This window comes from Phyllobates terribilis, unplaced genomic scaffold (assembly GCF_046119375.1).
Source record: "Phyllobates terribilis strain yellow unplaced genomic scaffold, ASM4611937v1 Scaffold_10__3_contigs__length_209671492, whole genome shotgun sequence".
Lineage (NCBI taxonomy): Eukaryota > Metazoa > Chordata > Amphibia > Anura > Dendrobatidae > Phyllobates > Phyllobates terribilis.
The window spans coordinates 154,207,987-154,226,516 of NW_027362770.1; the positions used below are offsets into that span (position 1 = coordinate 154,207,987).

General features: G+C 41.2%; 1 protein-coding gene and 1 long non-coding RNA gene across 2 annotated transcripts in view; one reads left to right on the forward strand and one right to left on the reverse strand.

Moving 5' to 3' along the window:
- The window catches only part of FGF6 (fibroblast growth factor 6), a 39,359-nt gene extending 31,268 nt beyond the window's left edge, over window positions 1-8,091 (reverse strand). Inside the window, exons 1-2 of the mRNA XM_073649957.1 lie at window positions 7,447-8,091; window positions 4,066-4,169 (exon numbers count right to left, since the gene is read on the reverse strand). Of these exons, the coding sequence (XP_073506058.1) occupies window positions 4,066-4,169; window positions 7,447-7,783 (441 nt within the window). The 5' untranslated portion in view covers window positions 7,784-8,091. The remainder of the gene's footprint in view (window positions 1-4,065; window positions 4,170-7,446) is intronic.
- A 410-nt stretch (window positions 8,092-8,501) lies between these two features.
- Window positions 8,502-16,512, forward strand: LOC141164568 (uncharacterized). Its single transcript, XR_012250930.1, has 3 exons — window positions 8,502-8,643; window positions 14,076-14,324; window positions 16,009-16,512. It is a non-coding gene; the product is annotated as an uncharacterized lncRNA (long non-coding RNA).
- Window positions 16,513-18,530: the final 2,018 nt, after the last annotated feature.

The window sequence follows — 18,530 nt, forward strand, 5'->3', positions numbered from 1 at the left end:
TTTGCATTTAGCTGAAAAGTTGGGCCCTGAAGTTGAGGTGACTGGTGGGCCTTTTGCACCCCAGTCTGACACTATTTGGAGATGATATAAGAAGCTTTCAGATAACTCTGGGTATCGCTTCACTAATACTCATTAAATTGTTCTCTGGTTCTGAATCTAATGTTTATGTCTAATTGTAAAGGAGTCCATATACCTTAGATATTGGTCAGCCAGATGAATGTTCAGCCAACAGATCTCTCCTGACTGCCACATACACATGAACATTCAGTTCAGCCGAGTATGCATGTGTATTTAATAGGGAGAGAGGAGTAAGTCATTGGCCTACACCTCTGGCGGCAACCAGGAGAAGTAAAAGAATTGGCCATTGTAATATAACATCTTCCTCTCTCCCGATATCATTAGCTGGAGAAGAGTTGTGAAGCCGCATAAATATATTTAGGTTGGCCGCAGGGCCGGCTCCAGGTTTTGGTGGGCCCTGGGCGAAAGAGTCTCAGTGGGCCCCTTTAGCACATACCACGATTCATGATGCACAGATACCACAGAGAAATATATATATATATAGTACAATGCAAAGATTTCACTTACTGCATTACATGAGTGATATCTATTGTAAATTCTACAATAGCTCAGAAACCGGCGAATCCTCACAGCGCACAGTGCAGACTGGACAGTATAGTCCTCCATACAGTATAATGGACCCCATATAATGCTCCATACAGGATACTGTCCCCCATATAACGCTCCATACAGGATACTGGTCCCCATATAATGCTCCATACAGGATACTAGCCCCCATATAATGCCCTACACAGGATACTGACCCCTATATAACGCTCCATACAGGATACTGGTCCCCATATAAAGCTCCATACAGAATACTGGCCCCCATAAAATGCTCCATACAGGATACTGGTCCCGATATAAAGCTCCATACAGGATACTGGTCCCAATATAACGCTCCATACAGAATACTGGCCCCCATATAACGCTCCATACAGGATACTAGTCCCCATATAAAGCTCCATACAGGATACTGGTCCCAATATAATGCTCCATACAGGATACTGGTCCCCATATAACGCTCCATACAGGATACTGGCCCCCATATAAAGCTCCATACAGAATACTGGCCCCCATAAAATGCTCCATCCAGGATACTGGTCCCCATATAAAGCTCCATACAGGATACTGGTCTCCATATAACGCTCCATACAGGATACTGGTGCCCATAAAACGTTCCATACAGAATACTGGCCCCCATATAATGCTCCATACAGAACACTGGCCCCCATATAACGCTCCATGCAGGCTGTTCCCCCCTTATAATGCCCCATGCAGGATGTCACCCCCCTTATAATGCCCCATGCAGGATGTCACCCCCCCTTTTAATGCCCTATGCAGGATGTCACCTCTCCCCCCTCCACATAATGTCCCATGCAGGATGTCACCTCTCCCCCCCCATATAATGCCCCATGCAGGATGTCACTCCCCCCCCCCTTTAATGCCCCATGCAGGATGTCAGACCACCCCCTCCCTTATAATGCCCCATGCAGGATGTCAGACCACCCCCTCCCTTATAATGCCCCATGCAGTATGTCACACACCCACCCTCCTTATAATGCCTTATGCAGTATGTCACATACCCACCCTCTTTATAATGCCCCATGCAGGATGTCACCACCCCCCTTTTAATGCCCTATGCAGGATGTCACCTCTCCCCCCCTCCATATAATGTCCCATGCAGGATGTCACCTCTCCCCCCCATATAATGCCCATTGCAGGATGTCACTTCCCTCCCTTTAATGCCCCATGCAGGATGTCAGACCACCCCCTCCCTTATAATGCCCCATGCAGTATGTCACACACCCACCCTTCTTATAATGCCCTATGCAGTATGTCTCATACCCACCCTCCTTATAATGCCCCATGCAGGATGTCACCCCCCCCTTATAATGCCCCATGCAGGATGTCACTTCCCCCCTCCCCCTCTTATAATGCCCCATGCAGGATGTCGCACCCCCCCTCACCTTATAATTAATGCCCCATGAAGGATGTCACATACACCCCCACCATATAATGCCCCATGCCCCCATACATGAAAAAAATAAAAAAATCCAATACTCACCTCACTTCTTACCTGCTGCTGGCGCTGCTCCAGACTCCAGCGTCGCCCGCGTCTTCCCGCTCTGCACTGCGACAGGTCAGGAGAGAGCGCGCGCGGTGTAAAGACATCACCGCGCCCTCTGACCTGAGACGTCACAGTCAGAGGACGCGAAAGACGCTGCGGAGGCACGGGGAGAGGTAAGTATTGTGCCGGCTGCCGGGGCCCTGAGCAAGCGGGGGGGTGGCGGGCGCTGACACCGGCACCGCACCGCTCACGGGTCCCATAGCGTGGCGGGTGCCCAATGGCAGTGGGACCCTTCGCCTGCTCAGGGCCCCGGCACTTGCCCGGGTGCGCCGGGTGCTGACGCCGGTCCTGGTTGGCCGGTCTTGCCAAAATCTTCTGGTTCAGTAACCAGCCAATATATTGGGGGCCTTAAAGGGGTTCTCTAGTTAAAACAAGTTAACTTGTTAACTTGCTGATCAGTGGGCGTCTTACCGTTGAGATACGCACTGATCGGCAAATCAAGGAATTTTTATCCCCAATGGGGAATATTATGGCTCTGCAGGTCGAACGCCAGACTGCCGCTCCATTCATTATTGGGTCAAGAACAGCACTCGAAATCCCCATAGAGAATGAATGGAATGGTGGTCGAGTGTGTGCATTGCCGCTCCAATCCATTGATAAAAGTTCTCCATTCTGCCAATCAATGCGGGTCCAAAAGGTTGAATCCCCACCGGACAACCCATTTACGTTATCCAGAACAATGTGACTAGTGATGGGAGGCTCATCACTTTTTCATACCTTGGGTCTTCCACCAATCTTAATCTGTCTTACTGAGGAGATATTGATTTGATAGGTCTGATTGATGGAAGTTCAAACGTTGGGATTCCCTAGTGAAAGCCTACACTGAAGGGATTGCAGCTATCGCTCTCGCTCTCGCTCATGCTCATTCATGGATATTGGAACATAGTCCCATATATTTAAAAGGACTGATGTAGCACAAGATCAGCACTCATTTTTTTCATAAAAAAATAACAAAGGAGGTCACGGCAACTCGTTTTAGTCAACGTTAGATTTCTAGAGATCTGTTATTACCCTGTTTTCAGTAGAAATACCCATCTGGAAGAGTTGGGAGGCTTCTTACACATAATATTTTGGCCAGTACCACCAATATGAGCTGGTGGATCCCGCCAACATGTTAAGGGGCCTTAAATTATACATGACATTGTTAGTAGTTCTGAAGCCCTCATCAATTTTTCTTTCTCAAGGGATTCCACCAATCTTGGTCTGGCCTTGCTGATAGGTGTGATTTTGGAGTTCTAGATTGAAGGGATTGTAGCTATCACCCTCGGTCTTGCTCGTTAGTGGGTTTTGGAACTTAGTCCCATAAATTGAACAGGACAGATCTAGTACAAGATCAAGAAAGATACTTTTTAGAAAAAATAACAAAAGGGGATCACAGCGACTTTTTTTCTAGCTATCGTAGGAGATCTGAAAATTCAGACATTGATGGTCTACCCTTAAGGTTCAAATGCACATTAGGAGAAAGCTGGCCAAAACCACCAATTTTAGATGGACCAGTTGACTGTCTGATGTCCATGGAGCCTCCTGAGTCTCCTGTGATGGAGGAGAAAAATATCGGGAAGTTGGGTTATCAATTTCCGATCCCTTTTCTTTTTCAGTGGGGAGAAGAGTAGTCTGGCAACGTTTTTCTCCTCTTTCCCCATAGAAAACATAAGAATGCTCGGCGAAGGAGAACACGCATGTGTAAGGGGGAGACGGGAGAGATGGCTGTCTTCAGACCTAAAGCTGGTGGCGTAGAGTATTTTCATACAAGGCAATCCTCTCATTTTTTCACTCCATCGCTACACCAAGTAAACATTTCCATCATTGCTAGACATATCCCATTTTATGCCACAAAATTCCGCAACGTGAATTTATATTAAATGGTCAATACTTACCGAAGCATATATTCGACCCTTGCTGTTCATCGCTACAAAGAAGTTTGCTTTCACACCAAGCAAGCTTATAACTCCTCGCTCTACTGTTGAAATTTCTAAGAGACCTGGAAAAAAAACAAAAAAAAACCTATGATTGATGTAAACTGTATATAGACAATATTGCAGTCAGGGCAGGCAAAATTTGTGTGTCCCCTGCATAATAGCCACTTATTAGTTTATGAGTCCTCCCTATGTCCCCCATTGCCTGGGAGCCTGACGTCTACCGGGTCTTGCTTTTGTTGAGTCACTCCTACACCACTAATTAGGGGGCATAGCAGGGAGGAGGCTACAATGGTTGGTGTTCCAGGTGCCGTGAAGATAGCCAACAAGCCAAGGCCAGCCAAATGAATCCATAGTTGCCGATAGTCTTGAATTTCATGGGACTATCATAATTTTTCCTGCCAAATTAAGGGCTGTTTCAAGTTGAAAACGCGTTGGATTTTCTAAAACCTTTCTCAAAAGTAGGCAAACTTGTTCTGTTTAGGGGTGTTACCAGGCAGGGTTGGCGCTTGCCCGGGGTGGGGTTGGGATGTTATTAGGCAGGACTAAAGTAGGACTTAAATATTCTGATATTGCAATGTCAATATTGTTAAGCATGAGGAAAATTGGTGCTCCCTGAGTCCCTTCCACTAGTCCAATTTTGAACCCTTTATCCCCCAAGAACACGAATTGTATATACTGATGTAATTATAGTTTACCTTTGATCCTCTAAGTGTAGAGGTTTTTTTAAAAACGTATCCATTGTTACCTTTTTTTCACTTTTATTTTTTTTTATTAAATTTTTTATGTAACTACTACCCTAACCCTACCTCTAACCCTAGTACTAAGTCTAGCACGAACCCTAGTTAGGATTATAACAAAAAAGTGTATGAAAATGTATGAGTGGCTCTTAATGAATGATGACAGCAGTGAACCATGTGTAGTGTATATGACGATTCATTACTTTCTTCATTCATTTGCTGCTCAGCTTCTGTCATCCCCGGTCTTTGCTTATGCAGAGAGCAGCAGCTGTGATGAGTTTTTCATCGGCTGCTGCGCTCTACGTAGCTCACGATCGAGATGACAAAGCTCACTTCATTTTACCAAGTTTTATAATCTTGGTTGCTGCCTATGCAGAGCGCAACAGATGACAAATTTATATAGACTGCTGTGCTCTACATAGCACTGGACGGGCAATCACTGAGTCAATAGTCCAAAAAGATGTGGGGCTTGCCGGCACCGCTTATTTCACACCTGGGCAACTGTACCTGTTTTCCCCTTCTACCACGGACTATGCCATTGATTAGAATAGGCTGTCAATATTTTGGGGGTTCAACCCCAAGCAGCACTGATGATGACCTGATTACTATGGTCATTGTTTACCCAGGCACAGCGCCATACATATGTTTGTGGCTGTGCCTGGTACTGAATTGAATGAGACTGAGCGGTAGTACCAGGCACCGCCACCTCTGTACATGTGGCGCTGTGCCTGGGTAAACAATGAAGAGGGCAGCTTGAGCCCCCTTGAAAAATCTGATGTAAAAAGTTAATGCATGATAGGAGTTGTACCAGCAACTTACAAAAAAACCCAAAAATGATAGGAGTTGTAATTTTTGCAACCGCATGTTGGAGAACGCTGGTCAAGATGAAAACCAGATGTAATGTTGCATCCTAACTAAAAAGTACAAATTACTGAAATCACCAGTCACATGCAAAAAAAAACCCGCTCCAAAAAACTTTAGACCAAGAGGGAAAAAAATTAATCTAAAGCAAAAGCTGCCATAAATAATCATATAAAGACAGTAAACTGTCCCTAAACATCAGCTTCACTGTACAATGCACAACAACTAAACTATAGCATAGAAAATATCCAATAACCACTGACTATATCACTAAATATATCACCCGTAGGGTATAAATATATAGAAATATAAAGGCTCACAAGCAGCAACGTCCCATTAGGATCAATACAATATCCTATACAATAAACATCTTAATTCACATCTTCACCTACTACCCGGATTTCAGCATCTACTACTATCATCATTTACATATATATTATATATTATGTCACTTTTTTATTTTGCCTTTTTATTTCGATGTTATATATATATATATTTTTTTCTATATTTTTAACCCCATATTTCCAGGTTTTACTTGGTTGAAACCATTTTATCATATATTCCCCCTCCCTTCTCCTTAATTTTTTTTTTCTACCTGGTTAGGTAAAAACATTTGACTTAATATTACATAGTAAATTGGTGGAAAGTAAAGGAAATAGGAAAAAGGAATAAGAGAAAAGTGAAATATGTTTATGATATTAAAATGTAATAATAGAAATAATACAATTATTATTTTTTAATAATCATATTATTAGCATATAATTATTATTAACAATTATTAACAATTATCATACATTTTACTATCACTTGATTATTTCATTAACTTGCCCACAATTTGTAAAAAAAAGTTAATTTAATATTTAAATAATAATGTAATTATTATTTTGTAATTATTATCATTATACATTTTACTATCACTTACAATTTTCCCTATTTTTTCTTTATATTTCAGTAACTTGTCCATGATTTTTAATGTAATATTTAAATAATAATAATTTAAAATGATTATCATTATACTTTTTACTATCACAATATTTCCTTTTTTTCTTCATATTTCATTAACTCGGCCACAATTATGTCATATTTGAATAATAATTGTTATTATAATTATTAATAATAATAATTAGGAATAATAATTATTATTATTCATTTTTTTTAATTATCATTATACATTTTACTATCACTTACAATGTTTCCTATTTTTATTGTTTTTTTACCTTGCCCACATTTTTTTAATGTAATATTTAAATAGTAATAATAATAGTAATAAAAACAATATAACATAATAATAATTGTGCAATTATTACAATAATAATAATTATTTAATAATAATGATAAAAATACCTATAAAATAATGATAATAACAATACATATTATTATTATTATTTGTATTATTATAATTATTATTATTACTATGAAGAAGAATGCAAAAATAATCATACAACCAATTATGAATGCAAAAAAAACAAAACATAAATGATAAAATGAATAGACATGAAAATAATGCTTAAAATAATCAAATATAAAATCCATATTAGTAATAATAATAAATAATAATAATAAAAAAATAATAATAATATTTTTATTTTTTGCAGGAATGACAGTGTTGAATTGATCAACTAGACAATATGTTGCATGCACATAAATTTACGTTTCAGTTCGGACTCCCAGGTTTTTTCAACTAGACAATATGTTACATGCATGACATCACTTTCTCACGGAATTTCAGGATGTAACTCACTATGTGGACTTTCACTGTGCACACCATTTATCGTTCCGTCCTCAAGGACCTGCAGGTGAAACCCAATCCCGACATTACAATAAAGCCTCCGTTGTCTCTTAATCCCCTGCAAATAATCGCTCTTCCACTTTGCATCCAATTTGTCGGAAGACATTCCGATCGACCTGGAGAACAGCGATTCCAATGTCCTTTCCAGTAATGTTCCATTAGCCCTGTAGGGTATAGGGTACGACGAAACGAGGTCTCCCACAAAACCCAGCAGAAGAAAAACAGGCAACGTCCAGTGAATTCTGGCTCCGCAGGACATAGTGATGAGTAGTCTTTGTGCGACGGCCATCCGGTTCACCTTCTGGACACGTGGTCAGAATTAATGGCCCTAAAAATACCGCCCTCCTTGTTTTTCTCTCTTCAGCATGGCGGTAGGAGCTTATTTTTGGAAGGCAGATAGGGATTGCTGACATGAAACCGAAGCCTGGGAGAAAATGAGTAGAGAATACGTAGAGCCCAGCAAACATAAAAGTGGTGGGGACCATGTTTTGTAGCTCTCGAGTACTAGTGGGCAGCCGGATATATTTGCTCGGCCTATCTTTATACTTCAGAGGCTGTCCTATACCCCGACGTCATTCTGACATCAACACCATGCCGATAATAAAGCCGGTGCACCATCACTAACCTGAGCAGCCACCTCCGATGGTCGTCCCGGATGCCCAAGTCGGGGAATGAGCCACTTGGGACAACTTTGTGAAAATGTGAAATCTGAAGGGGAGCTTCAAGGACCAAATTGGTTGAATAGTCATATGTCTGGCAGGCAGTTTCCTTATTTAGAGCGCAAGAAGCTATAACAGTTCCTCGCCTCATCACTTAGCAATGATAATCCTGCAGGCACTTCCTCACCAGTATGTTCACTCAGAGAACGGCATGGGAAAGCCAAAGGGGAATTATACGCTGCCGTCTCCTCCAGCCATAAATTCACACTTATAATTGCAACGGAATGAGACAGTCACCGCCAGGGATTATTACATTAGACCCTCACAAACCTTCTCTCATTTTGTACTTGCTGCGATCACATTGACATGAACGTCCAGCAGAGCTTTACTCCCGAGGGGATGGGTAAAGAAGCCTCTTGCATGTAAAGGGTATTTAGAGGCTGTCATGTAATATGGCAAGTGAGGATCAGCTGTTTCCGACCGCGTGGAGGTAATGAATTCATTGTACACGTATATCGGCGGCTGCTGCTGATGCCATTGGAGTAGTTCGAGGGGGCTGAGTTCGGAAATGTAAAGTGTTGCAATTTTCTACTTTACATTGGATTTTGATTCCTTGTTGTCAGTGAATGGGAACATTTATCTTTACATCCAAACTTAAAAACTTGAGAATAGAGATGAGCGATGCTGAACTTAAAAGTTCCGGGTTCGTACTGGACATTTAGGGTTCGGTGCTAGACACGGAACACGGACTTTCCCCAGAGGTCCATTGCAATGTTCGGAGTTCCGTGGGAAGTCCTTTGCAATGTTCGGAGTTCTGGGGAAAGTCTGTTGCAATGTTCTGAGTTCCGGGGGAAGTACGTTGCAATGTTTGGAGTTCCGGGGGAAGTCCATTGCAGAGAGAGAGATTTTCCATCTCAAAGGTATGGGTCCCCATTGTTTCCTAATGGAGTTCGGGTTCTGGTTCAAGTTCGGGTATGGTTCTGGTACCCGAATTGAACTTTGGAATAAAGTTTGGTCAGGTACCAGAACCCGAACTTCCAAGGGTCAGCTCATCCCTACTTGAGATAGCAATGCTGCCCTCTTCCAACCAGTTGAACACGATCAAGGCTGAATGTAAATATGAAGGTTTCCATTCTTTGAAAGCAAGCAGATATTTTTTCTTTTTTTTTTCTTTTTTGTAATGTTTTTCTGTTATTTTGACCTCTGTTTTTTACCTCCCACAATCCCTTGCATGCATTCTAAGGGAGAAGTAGGTTTGGACATACCATTGGTGCAACCAGGGCCCAGGAGGCATAGGGGCCCACATCCACTTCCAAAGCAACACGCAACTTCGGCTACAGACACATTATTGGACTGCAATGAACCCATATTCTGTTCTTCCACAGGGCCATCCTTTGTCTTTTCCTGCCCCTGATGAGAGGTTTATCAAAACTGGTGCAAAGGAAAGGTGGGGTAGTTGCAACTAATCAAATTTAAAGTCAACCTTAATCAGAATACTGTAAAATGAGAGGAGGAATTTGATTAGTTTACCAGTTTTGATAAATAGCCATCTATATGTCTTTTACTTTCTAATGCTCTACATCATCACCATTCAGTCCTCTTCATTCTCTGGCAGGTGGAAATATAGTCCTTAGAAAGTTCCCTAGTCAGTTCATTTCTCCTGCTGTACATCATAACATTGCACTCTCCTTCCCCTTCTGGCAGTAAGTTCATTTGTCACTCTCCTCTCCTTCTGGCAGCTATACAAATAGTTCACAGTAATTTCCCTAGTCAGTCTTTTTCCTCTGACAGCTGTAAATAAAGTTACCAATAAGTTCCCTAGTCAGTTAATTTCTCATAACATTTCACACTCCTTCCCCTTCTGGCAGTAAGTTCCTTGGTCAGTATATTCTCCCTCTGGCAGCTATACATACAGTTCCTAGTAGTTTCCCTAGTCAGTCTTCTTCCTCTGACAGCTGTAAACAAAGTGACCAATAAATTCCCTAGTCAATCTCATTCTCCTTCCAGCAGCTGTAAACATAGTTCCCTAATAAATCTTCTCCTTTGACTGCTGCTAATATAGGATTTAGTAAGTTTCCTAGTCAGTTTTCTTCTTCTTCTGACAGATTTTAATAAAGTCACTAACAAGTTCTCTAGTCAGTCTCCTTCACCCACTGGCTGCTGTAAATATAGTTTATAGTAAGTTCTATTGTCAATTTTCTCCTTTGATAGCTGCCAATATAGGACCTAGTAAGTTTCCTAGTCAGTCTTCGTCTTCCTCTGACAGCTGTTATTAAAGTCATAAACAAGTTCCCTAGTCAGTCTCCTTCCACCACTGGCAGCTGTGAATATACTTCATAGCAAGTTCCATAGTCAATGTTCTCTTTTCATGGCTGTTAATATAGGACCTAGCAAGTTTCCTAATCAGTCTCTTTCTTCCTTTGATAACAAGTTCCCTAGTCAGTCTCCTTTCCCTACTGGCAGCTGTAAATATAGTTCCCAATAAGGTTTATAGTCAGTCTTCTTCCACCTCTGACAGGTGTTCATCTTGGACCAAGTATGTCCCCCAATTGGTCCTGCAACAGCTTTCAAATTAGTCCTAAGTAAGTTTCTCAGTCAATTTCCTTCCACCTCTGGCAACCATAATTAGCAATTTAGTCTTAATATTTACCTTATCAATTTGATTGGTCCCTTGACATTCTGACACTGTCAAATCAGTGCTGACAATATTAGGACATTTAGGATGTGGGCCATTGACGAGGAGATTTCTTATATTAGAAGTTTGACAGCCTTTTTTCTGACCAAGTGTCCCTCCCATTCAGTCACAGGTGGTTTTAACTAGCTCTACCAGCCCATACATTGTAGGTTAAAAGCCCAAGCAGAGACATATTGTCCATACAGGCTTACAGCCCAAGAGTGGCATATCCAGTGGTAGCGTAGCGTAGTTTCCCATCATACGAAGGTGACCTTGTCGTGGTTGATGGGCACACATAAATTGGCCAAATTATGCGCAAAAAACCTTCATTTTTCAAAGTGACATTAGTCTGGATACAATATTTCTTATATTTTCATGTATGGAGTGCCGAAGTTCTTTTTGCAATTGAGATTTCTCTTTTCTTCAGAGCACCCTAATAGACCAGTGAGCGACCCCTCTCTTTTTTCTATTAATCATTTTTGGGATCCCGCTCCTGGAGCATTGCAGCAGGTACGTGTTCACACTATTAGAAGTTTGACAGCCTTTTTTCTGACCAAGTGTCCCTCCCATTCAGTCACAGGTGGTTTTAACTATCTCTACCAGCCCATACATTGTAGGTTAAAAGCCCAAGCAGAGACATATTGTCCATACAGGCTTACAGCCCAAGAGTGGCATATCCAGTGGTAGCGTAGCGTAGTTTCCCATCATACGAAGGTGACCTTGTCGTGGTTGATGGGCACACATAAATTGGCCAAATTATGCGCAAAAAACCTTCATTTTTCAAAGTGACATTAGTCTGGATACAATATTTCTTATATTTTCATGTATGGAGTGCCGAAGTTCTTTTTGCAATTAAGTTTCCTAATCAGTCTCTTTCTTCCTTTGATAACAAGTTCCCTAGTCAGTCTCCTTTCCCTACTGGCAGCTGTAAATATAGTTCCCAATAAGGTTTATAGTCAGTCTTCTTCCACCTCTGACAGGTGTTCATCTTGGACCAAGTATGTCCCCCAATTGGTCCTGCAACAGCTTTCAAATTAGTCCTAAGTAAGTTTCTCAGTCAATTTCCTTCCACCTCTGGCAACCATAATTAGCAATTTAGTCTTAATATTTACCTTATCAATTTGATTGGTCCCTTGACATTCTGACACTGTCAAATCAGTGCTGACAATATTAGGACATTTAGGATGTGGGCCATTGACGAGGAGATTTCTTATATTCTTTTTCTACAAAGTCATTCATGAATAAGCTGTATTAAAAAAGTGACTACAAAGTGCGCTTCCGGAGGACCAGGGCTATGCATACATTACACAGATGGCCCATTGATTTGAATGCACTCCATGCTATGCTTTAGGTCACCTGTTGTGGCGTTGATGAAAAAAATAGAAAACATATTGAAAGATTTCTCCACAGATTTCAGCTAATCACAGGGGACTCAGAAGTGGGACTTTGTGACTTAAGGTTGTTAAGGGAATTTTGAAGAAGGATTTCCCAAAGTAAATAACTACTTTAGAGGGGTCAAAATCTAGAAATAACCACATAAGACAAGCTGCCATCATGATTCTCACATGGCAGGGTATTACGTCATTGACAAGCCCGATGAACCAATGGTATAAGAATAGTCAGTGACCGAATAACCAAGTATTAGGCTCCAAAGATTACAATAATGGTGGTGTGTGGTTCTTACTACCATTCGAGTTGTAGATACAGAATAAAAGAAGATAATTAAACACTTCCTATAACAAAAAAAATGTAACTCAGCCTAAAACTACACAAAGACCAGTTTCGGGATAATGATCAATTTTAGGGTCAGCATACACTTTAAGGTGATAAATACAGTCAGTAGGAGGAATGCTTCAGATGTCAGGGATGATGACTTACTTTGTGCTTAGACCTCTAGATCTTCACCAATTAACTGATGATACAGGTGAAACGGGAGCATCTCTTGGCATGCTGCCACTTCTTGTGCCGCCAGAACGTGGATGAAATGAACAGGCCAGGAAGCATGCGAGCGGCTCTATCTAAGATGATGGGTTTTGATTCATAGACATGTCCAGTATGCCTTTGATGTTGCGCCGGCCTCAGACAAAAACACGTATCTGCCACTGTGCAAATAACTCACATCACTGCTGTATATTTAGAACAGAAAAACAGAAGTTACGTGCTGGGCCGGTCCCCCGTCAATGTTACGGCCTGAAAAACAGCTGAACCCCTTACTCATTAATTATATTGTCAAAAATTAAGGAATCTTCAATGTAACTGGATACATAGAACAGAATAATATCAATAGGCTGCTGTAAAGCCAAGATAAAAATGTAAGTTCAACTGTAAAAAAAAAAAACAATACTGCATAACTGAAGATGTAATCTATACAAAGAGTTGAGTATTTTTGTATATACTTAGCTTTGCTTATCTTTTACTGACTCATCTCCCAGCAGTTCCGGCTTGTTCAGTGTCATGGCTTGGGTGATGTCTGAAACTTGAGTTTCCTTTATTTAAGGGACATTAGATATAATTGGTTGCAAAGTGATAGCTTTAAAATTTAAAGGGGTGGTCCCCCTAAGACAAACATCCCAAATTGATATGTGCCTTCTGGGACCATCTGAAGACCATCTGGAGGTCCCCATGCACATTACATAAATACCAAATTTTACCAAAAGTGGTGGGATCCAGGGATATTAGTACCTATATCCAGTGTCAGAAATATAACTTCTTGGGCTCCAAAGAATTACAACAGACCCTTTTATAGTATGTTCTTAAGTAGTCTTTGGGTATCTTCAAGCTCCATAGTTTGAGTTTGACTGCTACGTCTACATCTCCTATAACTATATCTCTTTATAAACAAGTCATATGTTTACTGTCATAAGTGGGGTTATGAGTTGTACAGATCTAAAGCTGGGGGCATTGGATCACTGCCTGCATCTCCAGCTGTGAATAGGTAATTGAAGCAGGTTATCTGATGAAGAGCAGACATGGAGTGCTTACACAACGTAATTAACAGGTAGCTGTAAATGGTGCATAACCATTTGGACCAACAGATGTGTCCCTGTACGCCTCCAACCCATGGATATATCCATGATCGGGGAGCATAATTGCATCTGTGGGTAAAATGTAAACATTTTTGGTAGCTGACAACCCATAGGTAAATTGCACAAAATCTCCCTAAATTATGGATATATGATATTCATGTATGGTAGGTATAGATTGTTTGAAGGATGTTCAGTAAGATGATGGCCATATTGTTTCTTTAGGAGATTCCAGAAGGGAAATATGACCCGCAGCAGAAATTAAGGCTAAAACTGGATTAGCATCAAATCATCCGTCCCCCTCATACCTAAATGGAGAGAGGAGTGAGGGGTCTGGTGAGACTCTCTACAACATCTCATGTACCGAATATCAGGGTCGGATCTGAAAAAAACACACGTGTATGGACGTTTTGTACCACAACTTTTTCGGCTCCATCTTTCCCACAAAGGAGTTGCATGAATCAATTGTGTAAGGTTTGTTTACTTATCCTTTTTCTTTGATTGTTTGTTTTATGTATGTCTTTTTGTTATTTCACCCTTTGTAATCTTTTTTTAGCTGTGTACTTCTTTTTGCATATTACTCTCTTTTTTATATTAACCCCAATGAGCATGTCCATCAGGTGGACGTGCTCATTGCTATACACTTTGAGCACCAGGTGGTGTCAGTGAATGTTAGAATTTTTCACTGGGCAAATTTTTTCACTATATGTAAATGGCAAACAGTGGTAATTTTTTATGATCTATGCAACAAATATGATGTTTAGTGACCTCTTTAACTGGTTAACTGGGTTGTATTTTATTTTACAAGTGAGAAGAACATATGCTGACAATAACATTTTTCGCTCAGGTACCATTTGATTTCTTCCCCCACCCATGTATCACTGGCCACACCAAGCATTTTGAATAGTTTTCATCAGGTTAGAGCTGAGATACTTGTGTTAATTTGTCACTTGTGCTTGCTAAAGTTTCACAGTCCACAGGAAAGTTATAACATAAGGCTGCAATCACATGGGCAGTTTTTGATGCTGTTTTTGAGCCAAAGGCAGAAGTGGATTCAGAGGGGACTGGAAGCATAAAGGAAGAATTGATACTTTTCCTTCTTGATATGATGAACTTCTGGCTTGAATTAAAAAAAACTGCATTAAAATCGCCATGTGTGATTCAATAGAAAAGATGATCATTTTGATATTTGATTTCACAGAATTTTCCCCCAAAATTTCAATTTGCAGCAAATAAATTTGCACGAATCTCAATACTGGAAAGCTTGTAATTGCTCAGAAAATACATGTGGGTGAGAAGAGGGAGAGAGGGGACCCCGCTGACCATAAGAGCTTACACTCTACATGAGAGAGAGAAAGGACCCTACTGACCATGACAGCTTACACTGTACAGGTGTAGGGGATCAGCTCTTATCGGACATTGAATGCACTGTGGTTTTAAGAAACCATGCTCCCCTCTGGGTTTTCTGCTTTTGGACTAGTCGCATCCCCCCTCAGGTTGCTTGGTGTGTGCTGGGAGAGAGGAAGAACCAGGAAGCAGAGAAACCTCGTGTGTGTCTGAGGGAACAGAGAGACTGCTGCTGGTTCCCTGATAATGAGAGGTTATAAAAAGAAACTGTTAATCTATGAGACATAAGAGTATGGACTTTAGCAAGATTTGTTGTCAGGATTGTGTCAAAGAGTAGAGAAATTCATCTCTTGTTGAAGAACGGTTTCCCTGAAGACTTGTGATCTGATGCAACAGACAACACAGGGTGTCAGCCATTCCTCAACAGTGAAAGTGAAACAAGATTTGACTGCCTTCAGAGGAAAGAGATCCAATATACAGGAGAAAGGACTCAAGTGAACTGATTCGGGACAGTTACACCGGGAACAAACGGCAGGCGCTATCTGCGTCTGATCTGCGCAATTGTGAGTGACTCACCGATGTTGAACTGTGTTAGGGTTAAGTGTAGTTTTTTCTTAGTTTGGATGCTGTAGCAGCGTGGCCCGAATAGCGGAAAGCCAGATAGATAATTAACTGAGAGTTCGTGAAACTTGATGTGTACTATTTATATTGAGCTTTTATTGCCATAGCTGGAGCATAGTTTTGTGACTGGCTTCAGCTATTTCTTCCTATGTTCATGTTATTAATATTGTCTTTGTAATTACTGTTATAGCTTAAACTCTACAGAAGAAAAAGAGAGAGAAGAAGAGAAAGGGAGAGAAAGAGAGGACCTCACTGACCACAATAATTTATACTCTACTAGAGAGAGAGAGGACCTCAATGACCACAAGAACTTATATTCTACAAGAGAGAGAGGACCTCACTGACCATAAGTGCTTACACTCTACAGGATAGAGAGAGATGACCCCACTGACCATAAGAACTTACACTCTACAGGAGAGAGAGAGAGGACCCCACTGACCATAAGAGCTTACATTCTACAGGAGAGAGAGAGGACCCTGCTGACCCTAAGAGCTTACACTCTACAGGAGAGAGAGAAGACCCTGCTGACCATAAGAGCTTACACTCTACAGGAGAGAGAGAGGACCCTGCTGACCATAAGAGCTCACACTCTACAGCAGAGAGAGACTTACCCAGTGACTCTAAAGATGGAAAATGACTCTGCCGTACAAATGGTACTGGAACACGCAAAAAGACTTTAGCCCTAATGAACACAAAAACTTCTTGTGAAATTTCAGCCTTACTGAAGGTCATTAAACTCTTTGAGACTACACCACAAATTAGGGTGTTTTACCATTTCAATGCCAGAGTGGGGGGTTGCAACCCCTTTAGAAGGTGTAATGGTGGCCATATAACATCACTCAACAGGAAGAAGGACATGGTAAAAAGTTGACCAAAGAGCCCAACTCATTCACTTGTTAATTAAACATTTTTGGGGCGATATTAATTTTAAATGTTAGTGTTATTATGAGCCAACATGGTCTTAGGATCTTAAGAAATGTAACTGATTGCTGTATTTGAATAGAACTGATACCTTTCTATGTAAACGCGTCTATTTCCAGTCGTATAAAGCGTAAATAGAATAAGTATTTTCTGTGGGTCAAAGATTACATTTACAGCAAAAACATCTGCTGCTTGAATTAAGGCGTAGAAACCTTAGACCGAGATACTTTTAGCACAGGCTTCACAAGATCCTTGCTATGAGAAAATGCGGGTACCCACAGGAATTTATCAGAAGGGAAAGTGAAATGTTTTGGGGGCTCCTACACCCCCAACACTTGTAATTACTCTAAAATAGATGTCAAAGAGAATGTAGACCGTAGAGGTAAATTGCAAACACCTTCATCAAGAAATGTACAAGTTCACAAAAACGTAACAAGACTTCATAGGTTACAGTGAGCATTCTTTTCATTGCAGAGGATAAAGGGGTGACTATAATGGGTGTAGAGGGAGTCCAAAAGGTCCTTTTGGGACATTTGAGAAGACCAGTACTATTAAAGACCTCTGATAGTTGGTGGCCCAGTTGGAGATTTTGCATTCGGGCACACAAGCTTCCACCAGAGAGAACATGTCTTCAAAGTGAATGGTGGTCAAGAAGGGTTGGCTCAAGTGAGAGGTCATTGTCTTGGACCTCAGGTTTCTCCGAGACTCCAGGTACCTACAGTACAGACCAAAAGTTTGGACACACATTCTCATTTAAAGATTTTTCTGTATTTTCATGACTATGAAAATTGTACATTCACACTGAAGGCATCAAAACTATGAATTAACACATGTGGAATTATATACTTAACAAAAAAGTGTGAAACAACTGAAAATATGTCTTATATTGTAGGTTCTTCAAAGTAGCCACCTTTTGCTTTGATGACTGCTTTGCACACTCTTGGCATTCTCTTGATGAGCTTCAAGAGGTAGTCACCGGAAATGGTTTTCCAACAATCTTGAAGGAGTTCCCAGAGATGCTTAGCACTTGTTGGCCCTTTTGCCTTCACTCTGCGGTCCAGCTCACCCCAAACCATCTCGATTGGGTTCAGGTCTGGTGACTGTGGAGGACAGGTCATCTGGCGTAGCACCCCATCATTCTCATTCTTGGTCAAATAGCCATTACACAGCCTGGAGGTGTCTTTGGGGTCATTGTCCTGTTGAAAAATAAATGATGGTCCAACTAAACGCAAACCGGATGGAATAGCATGCCACTGCGAGATGTTGTGGTAGTCATGCAGGTTCAGTATGCCTTCAATTTTGAATAAATCCCCAACAGTGTCACCAGCAAAGCGCCCCCACACCATCACACCTCCTCCTCCATGCTTCACGGTGGGAACCAGGCATGCAGAGTCCATTCATTCACATTTTCTGCGTCGCACAAAGACATGGTGGTTGGAACCAAAGATCTCAAATTTGGACTCATCAGACCAAAGCACAGATTTCCATTGGTCTAATGTCCATTCCTTGTGTTCTTTAGCCCAAACAAGTCTCTTCTGCTTGTTGCCTGTCCTTAGCAGTGGTTTCCTATCAGCTATTTTACCATGAAGGCCTGCTGCACAAAGTCTCCTCTTAACAGTTGTTGTAGAGATGTGTCTGCTGCTAGAACTCTGTGTGGCATTGACCTGGTCTCTAATCTGAGCTGCTGTTAACCTGCGATTTCTGAGGCTGGTGACTCGGATAAACTTATCCTCAGAAGCAGAGGTGACTCTTGGTCTTCCTTTCCTGGGGCGGTCCTCATGTGAGCCAGTT